This window comes from Austrofundulus limnaeus, unplaced genomic scaffold (genome assembly GCF_001266775.1).
Source record: "Austrofundulus limnaeus strain Quisiro unplaced genomic scaffold, Austrofundulus_limnaeus-1.0 Scaffold175, whole genome shotgun sequence".
Lineage (NCBI taxonomy): Eukaryota > Metazoa > Chordata > Actinopteri > Cyprinodontiformes > Rivulidae > Austrofundulus > Austrofundulus limnaeus.
The window spans coordinates 902535-912431 of NW_013952577.1; the positions used below are offsets into that span (position 1 = coordinate 902535).

At 38.1% G+C, this 9897-nt stretch overlaps 2 protein-coding genes across 2 annotated transcripts in view; both read left to right on the forward strand.

Annotated features, from left to right (window-relative positions):
• The window catches only part of sla2a (Src like adaptor 2a), a gene marked incomplete at its 5' end in the record, with an annotated part of 4754 nt that extends 3212 nt beyond the window's left edge, over positions 1 to 1542 (forward strand). The window contains 3 exon segments of the mRNA XM_014017739.1: positions 318 to 470; positions 549 to 678; positions 1035 to 1542. Of these exon segments, the coding sequence (XP_013873193.1) occupies positions 318 to 470; positions 549 to 678; positions 1035 to 1158 (407 nt within the window).
• Positions 1543 to 3077: 1535 nt separating this feature from the next.
• Positions 3078 to 9897, forward strand: part of trpc4apa (transient receptor potential cation channel, subfamily C, member 4 associated protein a) — a gene marked incomplete at its 5' end in the record, with an annotated part of 13777 nt that continues 6957 nt past the window's right edge. The window contains 14 exon segments of the mRNA XM_014017740.1: positions 3078 to 3211; positions 4881 to 5009; positions 5097 to 5213; positions 5334 to 5391; positions 5506 to 5564; positions 5673 to 5801; positions 7542 to 7743; positions 7819 to 8004; positions 8074 to 8216; positions 8304 to 8435; positions 8523 to 8581; positions 8658 to 8843; positions 8945 to 9035; positions 9122 to 9262. Coding sequence (XP_013873194.1) covers positions 3086 to 3211; positions 4881 to 5009; positions 5097 to 5213; positions 5334 to 5391; positions 5506 to 5564; positions 5673 to 5801; positions 7542 to 7743; positions 7819 to 8004; positions 8074 to 8216; positions 8304 to 8435; positions 8523 to 8581; positions 8658 to 8843; positions 8945 to 9035; positions 9122 to 9262 — 1758 coding nt within the window.

A 9897-nucleotide genomic window follows, 5' to 3' on the forward strand; every position in this document is an offset into this window, starting at 1 on the left:
CTCACATTGAGGACCTATCCACGTCATCATTTACCCAGAATGCTTTGTATGTAAATAAAATGGCTCCGTCCGTGTAATGTATTTTTAACTTTTAGTTAAAAAATTTACAAAACTAAACAGCCTACAGAATTTTTACAGTCTTTATTTTACAGTTAAAATACAACTAATCAGGGATCCCTTTAAAGTACCCATGATTCTTCCACTGTCAGTAAAATAAAGGCACTGATACATCTTCTACTCTTCTARAATTGTGGTTAAATTTGGATGACAAATCTAGAAATCTCAACTGTTGGATCTGTGTGACTTTCTGCCTTAAGATTGCCACTCCCTGTCCATTCTGAGGAGGACCAGCTCTTCCAGCCTGAACCCCGTGAAGCACTACCGCATCTCCCACCTGGAAAACTCCTGGGTCTACATATCTCCAGGACTCACGTTCCCCTCGCTCCGTCACCTGGTGGAACACTACTCAGGTTTGTGCCGAGCTCAGAACACTGTCAGCCCTCTCGCCAGGCCTCTCGGTTAACGCCACGCCGCACCTCCTCCMACAGACTCTGCCGACGGGCTGTGCTGTCGGCTGACGGAGCCTTGCATCATCCGGGGTCTGGACGGTTCCTGTGAGGCTCGGCCTGTTCCCATAGCCATCAGGAGACCTACTATCAACTGGAAGGACATCAGCAGGTTAGAGGAAGGGCCACAAGGCATCTCCCTTGTTGCTGCTTTACATGTGACTATCTTTTATTTTCAGTTTTTTGTTGACGGTGTTTCAGAAAACTTTGATTCAAACCAACAGATTTGGAACTGARTAAACTGAGGAGAGAAGGGCACAAACAAAATGTTCAGATAAGATCGTGGTTGAGCAGTGGTGTRCAGAGAGCAAGATTACTTTGTTTCAAACTATCTGTTTGTGTTTCTGCAACAGTTTATGAACTCTTTAAACTATTTAACCATATCTGAAATAGTAACATGTTTTCTAGCTCGTAAGATAAAAACAAACTGATTAAAAACCCAAATCTATTTTTTGTTTGTCCCCAAAGGTCAGTGATCCTCAAGAGGAAGAGGACGGAGTCAGACAACTCTCTGGTGAGCGAGGGTCTGAGGGAGGCCATCAGCTCCTACCTCCAGATGACGGAGTGCAAAGATCACTTCTGGGACACGTGAGCAAAGCGTTTGGATCACTTTGAAAGACTGAAATCAGGCAGAGCGTGAAATACTGTCCCGTCACAGCTGCAGCTTGAGCGAGCCACCGGARGACGTCTCGCAGGCCCAAATGTCTTTTTGTGGACGTTCCTGGAGTAGGAGTGAGACTGAGACACTACATCAGACGGCTGATTGTTTTAATGAAAGAAGCACAGGGGGGAGGTGTGAGCTGCAAATACAAAAAAAGACTGTTTCTTTTTATTTATACATTATTGTAAAAACACAGATAATGTAATATTGTTTGTACAGAACAGAAAAATGATTGTTATTGTGATTATATTATTGGAATCCAATTTAAGTTGTACGCTGCATAATAAAAGTACATCATACACAAACTCAGTTTAATACAGGCCTGTGTTTTGTCACGTTCTTGTCTGATGTTCTGTCTGATGTAGGATTCTGTTGTTCAAAAYCACTTATTTTCTTTACCTGGTTTTCTCGGGGAGCTGATGTCCTCCAGCGGTCACTGTGTGAGAGACAGAGACATGGCAGTGACCCTGGACAGGTCACAAACCACTGGAAGCACAAATTGTTTTAAATCCCATATAAATGTTTCTGCACAGGTGATGTTTTATTTCAGATGTGTAAGCTGTCAATGCTGTAGGCACGAATGCACACCCATATCATCAGAGAGGCAGGGTTTTAAACTGTGTGCTGATAACAGGCTGGATGGCCTCTTCCCTCTTAAATATGCAAAGCATTTCCAAAGTTTTCCTAATCTGGTTTCTAAAAAGAGTTTCAAATTTTAATTTGTCTGACTCCAGAACAGTTTTTTCCCTTTTTTTTGCCTTTGTCCATAATAGCATTTTAAATTAGCTCTGGCCCTAAGAAGACAGTGGCAATTTTTAGTTTGTTTAAAGACTGTGTTCACTTTTGGCTTTTTTATTATAAAATTTTATTTTTTAATCATTATTTATATTTTTTTTTTTTTTTGCCTTTGTCCATAATAACATTTTAAATTAGCTCTGGCCCTAAGAAGACAGTGGCAATTTTTAGTTTGTTTTAAGACTGTGTTCACTTTTGGCTTTTTTATTATAAAATTTTATTTTTTTTAATCATTATTTATATTTTTATTTTTGTGTGAAATAGTTTTGAGCTGCATTTGAGGATGGGACAAGGATGATTTGTAGAAGTGTTCCTGAGTTCATGCAGAGATGTCCAAAACAGAATCAGACCTGTTTATTGCAGCGATGGGCCTGAAGATCAAGAACATCCAGCATTGACTTTCAGACTCGTTCTTTGAGCTCTGAGATTTTTATATTTCATTAAATATTTTGATTTAAAGAACTGCAGGTGATGGGATACTTAACATATTCTCAAATTTGCACAGAATAACATCGTTATGAAATTGTTCAACTATTTTGAACAGCTTTTAGCAGAACCTGCCCATTTTTTTTACTCAGAGATTCAACACCTGTAAAATGGTATTTTTATACCCAGTTCTCTTACTGACCTGTTGCCATTTAAGCTAGTTCTTTAAACAACAACAACAACTTATTCTTTTAATGGTATGATTTTAAAGTTTAAATGTTTGGTTTTACAATTGTGAATAAAATGTTTTGAAATTAGCTAAAAATTTTATTCTTTTTTTTTTCTTAACAGTCACTATTTCTGTTTTTTTATTGGGATTGTATAAATTATTACTTTAAAGCTATAACTATTACTATATCAGTTATAAGAGTGCTGTAAGAGTTTTCTTTTAAAGTGTCAGTACTGCTTTCCGAAAAGAACTGATTATTTACAAAAGTTTCAAATTTAAAATAAAACAAACAAGCAGCATGAAATAACATGCAGTTCCGCCTCTCTGCCAGCAGGGGGCACTAAATCTCCCTCAGCTGCGTATCAAAGTCTACTCTTTCCTGCCTCAACAGTTCAGGAAGAAGAAATAATGGCGACGTTTGTGAAGTCCGAGTTTATTTATACTGGAAGAAAACGAAGAAACTCCAACAGCAATATTGTCACAAAGTTGACGACCAGTAAAATTACTGGCAAGGGTTTCAGTCGAGGAACACAGGTAAGAGAATTTACTCCTGTTTTGACTGCTAAAACGCCCGAAAGTTGGACGACTGAAAGCAGCCAGGGACTTGCGCTTGGAATCCAGCCTGAAAACGAAGAGGCTGTGTTGGAAATGTAACCGAAGATCCGCTCGCCCTATCAAATTATTCTTATGGAGTGTTTCCGACCCACGTATTTGTTGCAAATAGTTGACTAAGAATAATATTTATTCGCTGTCAGTCGTGACAGCGAATGCACTGAAACCTCCGGCTCAACTGGATCTTTTGTTGTTAGCTCCTCGTTAGCTTAGCAAGAATGCCCAGTTAGTAAGGTGCTTATACGTTTAGGTTAAACTGTTCAGACTTTGTTCTTCTACGGTCGTATAAGTGGGAGTCAGACTTCCCAAACAGCTCGGATTATAAGCTCGAAAATGCTTAAAACTCTTAACAAATCGTTGTAACATTTTGCTAATGTTAGCATACGGAGCTAAAGCAGCTGAGCTCTGGYGATGACGTAATGACGCACGAACCACCATCACTATCGTTTCCATAAAAGGGTGCGTCAAAGCAGATGTTTAGGCAGGTTAAGTTTATTTTTGCTGCTTTTTTGATTATTTTTTTACAGTAATTGTTATTTTCTGATTATTTTTGTTCAGCTGGATTGCACAGAACTTCAAATGCCACAAGTGTTTAGATACACTGGCTTTTTTTAGGTACTGTGCCAATTAACTTTAATTTATTTTCAGAGGGTTAGAGGTTACAATGTGCTTTTGATTCCTCTGCTACTGTGATGCATACACAAAATATTATTTGTTCTCAGTGACTTGTTTATGCTTTGAAAGATGACTTGTAGTAAAGTTTCTGGTATTATTGTTATAACTGTCACTCTTTTTTTTTTCAAATGAATAAAATAGGGTCACAATAAAATAATAGATGTGTTTAGGAAATGCTATCGTTTCATAATGTGAGATTAAGTTTGACCAAACTGTCATACAAAGGCTGCACTGATTGTTTTACAGAATCTGTGAGGCCACACAATCATGTCGTCAGGCACTGCTGTTTCAAATCAAGTTAATATTTAATAATAATATTAATATTTACTGAACATCTGGACTTTAAAGAGTGTTTTTGGTGAGCTGGTTTCTGTAAAACACCAAATTTCAACAGTTCCAAAGTTCATCACAAACTTTTATGCACATAAACACTGATAAGTAACGAGTGTTAAACTATGTTGCATCTTATTTGCAGTAAGTTTGAGTTAATAGGACAGATTATTTATCTTAGATAGTTATGGTTTGAGATATTGCATGAAAGTTATTATTTATTTATTTATTTATCAATCAGTTTTCTGCTGTATAAACCGAGCTGTTTATCTCATGCTGTATTTTAAAAGAAAAATACTTATAAATGTATTTCTTGACCATTCTGTCCCTATTGAAAGTTGTGTGACACAGTTGTGGGAATTTGCCATTACCTGAACTTTTTCCCCACGTTAGTTCTGAATTTCATTCCGCATTTTACTGATTATTGTTCTTTGTAATTTGCCGTTAAACTCTTAAGTGAAATATTTGAATAATGTAAAAATAAAATTTAGAAATATTACAGCAAAAATATTTTTGCAGCAAATGTTTATGCCTTTTTCAATATGCGTGTTGTACTGGTTAAAGTTGCTTTTTGTGCGTGCTGCAGCTCCCAGGAGGCCTGCTGCTGGAGCGAGATAAACGTGCCAAGTGGCATGGCATCCCCGTTTTACTTCAGAAGCTGTACGAGAGCAGCCATCCCAACAGTGACCTCTCCCACGCTCACAGCTTTCTCAAGGCACGCAGAGGTTTTTCAATGGATACTTGTCGCTGTAGCTTCTCTGTGGAGTATGTTTGGTTTAATGTGGACCGTTTTCTTTGTTAGGTATTATCGTCACAGCTCTCCATGGAGGCCATGTCCTTCGTCACAGAAGACAGGAAGACCGCTCAGGAATCCACTTTCCCCAACACATACACCTTTGACCTTTTTGGTGGAGTTGATGTAAGTCACAGGGTCTGATGCTTGTAATGTTTACTGTTGTTGTTGCACTTTGATCACAATGAGACGCGTTAACTTTAAGACTCGGCTGTTCTGTAAAGACCATGATAACTTGTTTTGTAGCTGCTGGTGGAAATCCTGATGAGACCCACACTAACTATGCAGAAGAAAATGCCTAAAAGTGAGTAGGACAGACATTTTAAAAGTGCCTTTGTCTGCAAGTGAAAATATCTTTCATTAAAGACAGTTTGTCTAATTTTCCTGATGCTCATCCTGACATGTGCTCCTGTTACAGCAGTGAACGATGACTTGGTGAAAGACTGCCTTAGTGTTCTGTACAATTGTTGTATATGTGTAAGTATCTGTATATGTGTGTATTATTTTAAAGCATGTTTCTCTCACAGCTTATTAATGCAGGTATTAGGATGTAAAACAAAGAGTTTTTTTTTTTTCACTCTGCAGACTGAGGGGGTGACAAAGAGCCTGGCAGCGAGGGATGACTTTGTTTTGTTTCTCTTCACCCTGATGACAAACAAGAAGACCTTCCTGCAGACCGCCACTCTTATTGAAGATATTCTAGGAGTTAAAAAGGTCAGTGGTGTGCTTAAGGATTTAAAGAATGACCCTGAAAACTTTAAAACTTTTAAGTTTTGCAACAGTTGGAATGAAGAAATTTAAACGCAACTCTTTTTTGTTTAGGCTAAAAGAAAGAACACATGAGACACACACCAATTCTTTTTCTGCTTTAACCTTACTTACAATGATCAGGAAGTATAAAATACAATACTGCAGCTAACACTCAATTAATCAGGTACAAAATTTCCTTCAGGAAAGTTGATGACCTTTGGTAACAAATGTCAAAAGATTTTATGCATGCATCAGCTGTCTTTATCTGTGTGCAGACACATTAATAATGTGCTTCTAAAGTTCTGTTTTGGTCAGGTTTATGTTTTAAAGGGCCAATATTATGTGTTTCTCAGGCATAYATTTAAATACTATACCATAATAAAGTATCTATGTCACCTTTAGTTGTTATTAAAAGGCTTTTTTATGTTTAAATAGAAAATAAACTTATYTTCTCATCACTTCCTCTTCTAAACGCCTTGAAATTGGCCTCTGTCTCTTTAAGAACCTCCTTCTGTTTCTGTCTCACCCATTTCAGTGTGCGGGGTTGGCTGCTATGATGCAGTTTACTTGGCATCTGAAAATACATTTCCTCAAAGGCATTTTGAATCTGAAAAGAGYGTCACTGAGTGAGAAATAGTGTCAAGAGCTCAGCAGACAGTTTCACTTTCAGTTTCACCCGTTGTTTGAGAGCCTGCAGGAGTCATGGGTGGGGTATGTGGGGAGGGGGTGTGCTCTGCCATGAGGAAGTTAGGCTCAAAGACACATGCCAGGGGCGTTTCTGGTCCCCACCTGTCGTTTTGCTCCTCAGCATGGCTTCATAAAAACGCTGCAGGATTTTTCAAACATGCATGAATGAGTCAAAGCACGACTTTGGGCATGTTTTTTATGAGAGTGTAACATTATAGCATGATATAAAACTCAAAGTTGATTTTATACGATATTGCCCGTATTAATCCCCATATTATTTTGTTTTTACTTTGGCTCCTTGTGTTTAAACATTTTACCATTTTATTTGAAAATTCATTAAGAGTTTTGCTTCTGTTTTGCATTTTTATTGCAGTTGTCTCTATTTTTTCTGGTTTTAACTTGCATAATTTAATTCAGCCATGCACTAATAATAGTATTAGTAATAATAGTACTAGTAACAATAGGTACAGTAATAACTGTAGCTCAGGTCTTTGTAGACGATCTGAAGAACACTAGTTTTAGTGTTCTCCTTGAAGACTGTAAATACTTAGATGATCTATATGGATACACAAGCATTTAAAAATATCTTTAATATCTGCATGATCAGACATGTTTGCTAAATTAATTCTACAAAACCTAAAGAAATATAAACTTTTCTGTAGTAATTTTGGTTGCTTTTTATTTAATTTGTTAGGATTATTATGATTGAGAGTCTACACCAGCATGTAGTTTATTATAGGTTTATTAAAATAATTTTGTTATCTGTGTGTCATCTTGTTCTTTAATTATTAGTTTGTAATAAATGTGTTGAAGCAGGTAAAATATAGGTTAGTTTATCAAGTTAATGTAGCTTTGTGAGATTAAGTACAGTCATCTGGTAACATGAAACAAAACAATTATAATATTATAGCTCCTTATTTAATCTAAACCCCATGGTATTAATAAAGTTATTAATTAAAGTGTGAATGTCTGTGTTTTGTTTGCATTTAATAACTTTACATCTGTTTTGTCTTTAAGGAGATGATCCAGTTAGACGGGATCCCCGACCTGTCAGACCTGGTCCAGAGCTTTGACCAGCAGCAGCTGGCCAACTTCTGTCGCATCCTGTCCGTCACCATTTCAGAACCTGACATAGGAAATGATGACAAGCACACTTTATTGGCCAAAAATGTACAGCAGAAGCGCAACGCCAGTCCATCTCGCGCTGAGGTCAACCAGGGTAGGTGGTCTTTCCTGCGCTCAAAAAGAAAAGGTGTTTTGTGCCACTTCACTTCATGGATCCCTCCTCTTACAGTAACTCTCCTGAACATCCCTGAATTCATCGAGCGTCTGTGTAAACTGGCCACCAGGAAGGTGTCAGAGGCCACYGGGGCTAATTTCCTGCAGGAGCTGGAGGACTGGTACACCTGGCTGGACAACGCTCTGGTTCTTGATGCTCTCATGCAGATGGCCACAGAGGAGGCTGAGCAGAGCAACACAGGTGMGTCATTGTGTTAATCTCATGAGTGTACTGTGTAGTCTTTGTTTATTTATGTGTTTTAATGTTTAGAGTCATCAGATGAGAGTTCTCTGGCCACCAGCCCCCTGAGACATCGACTGCCTCAGTCCATGAAGATTGTCCATGAGATCATGTATAAAGTGGAAGTGCTTTACGTTCTCTGTGTCCTTCTAATGGGCCGACAGAGAAATCAGGTACTTTTTGTTTTGTTTTTGTTTAGATGTGAGCACATGTTGTGCTTCAGCAAGACTGGATTTTGTTTCTTGTTTTTTTTCTTGTAGGTCCACAAGATGCTGGCTGAGTTCCGCCTCATCCCGGGTCTCAATAACCTGTTTGACAAACTCATCTGGAGGAAATACACGGCCTCCAATCACGTGGTGCACGGCCAGAATGAAAACTGCGACTGTAGTCCAGTATGAGCCGTTTAAATAGAAATCATTTTCAAGAAATAAAAAAAAGAAACCCTATGAAAATAATCACTGTTTCTTTTAATTATACAGGAAATATCCTTTAAAATCCAGTTTTTGAGACTACTTCAGAGCTTCAGTGATCACCACGAGTAGGTGCCCCTGCATTCACTCACTTCCTGTTTAGCTTCAGTCTTCTTGTCTTATTAAATGCCGTCCGTCTTCCAGGAACAAGTACCTGCTCCTCAACAACCAGGAGCTGAACGAGCTGAGTGCCATATCCATGAAGGCCAACATCCCGGAGGTGGAAGCTCTGGTCAACACAGACAGAAGCTTAGTTTGTGAYGGTAAGAAGGGTCTCCTCACGCGTCTCCTCACTGTGATGAAGAGGGAGCCTCACGACTCATCCTTCAGGTTGGTATCAAAACCAGTGTCGTCGTTATTTATTATAAACTTTTTCTTCTAAGAGTTGAAACATCCTAACTGATTCTGTGTTTTTATATTTATTCATCCAGGTTCTGGCAGGCGAGAGCGGTGGAAAGTTTTCTCAGAGGAGCAACATCTTATGCAGATCAGATGTTCCTTCTAAAGAGGGGGCTGTTAGAGGTACAGCTACAGCAGACAGTCCAGATTCTGTGCATTTTTTTTAGATCTTCAGCTAATAAATGGCTTTTTCTTCCCTGCGTGGACAGCACATCCTGTTCTGTATCATAGACAGTGGTTGTACGTCTCGAGATGTCCTTCAGAGCTACTTCGACCTGCTCGGAGAACTCATGAAGTTCAACATCGACGCCTTCAAAAGATTCAACAAATACGTCAACACTCCAGAGAAGGTATGGTTCTGGACCTTTTCAAAATAAAACATGAAAACTGTGGAACAATCTCCCTCATGACATCAGGCTGGCCTGTTCTTATTTGTCCTAACTTTTAAATTCATAATTTTATTGCTTTATTTTTGGATGTTTTATCTGCTCTTACARCCTTTTACTTTAGATTTATCTCCTTGTAATTGTTCAGCACTTTGTTTTGAAAGTGCTTTATACAGGGTTCCTATGGGTCCTTGAAAGTTTGTGAATTTGAAAAAATGATTTCAAGGCCCTGGAAAGTTTGTGAAAACAGCCAAAAGTTACACTTGTCCTTGAAAGTCCTTGAATGTTTTTTGGGGATTGAAATTCTCTATTTACATGACGGATTTTCATCATCTTTTAAAAAAAATAAAATAAAAAAAAACTTACATTTGTTGCGGTGGATAACTCAGGATTACAGTAAACTGACGTCATTGTTTCTGAATCAACAACTTCTATGTTCAGTTTTTCATTGAATTTACATAAAATTAAACCTGTTTATTGGGAACAATCGGTAATAACAGTAGCAAATGGATTTCAAGGCCCTGGAAAGTTTGTGAAAACAGCCAAAAGTTACACTTGTCCTTGAAAGTTTTTTGGGGGATTGAAATTCTCTATTCACA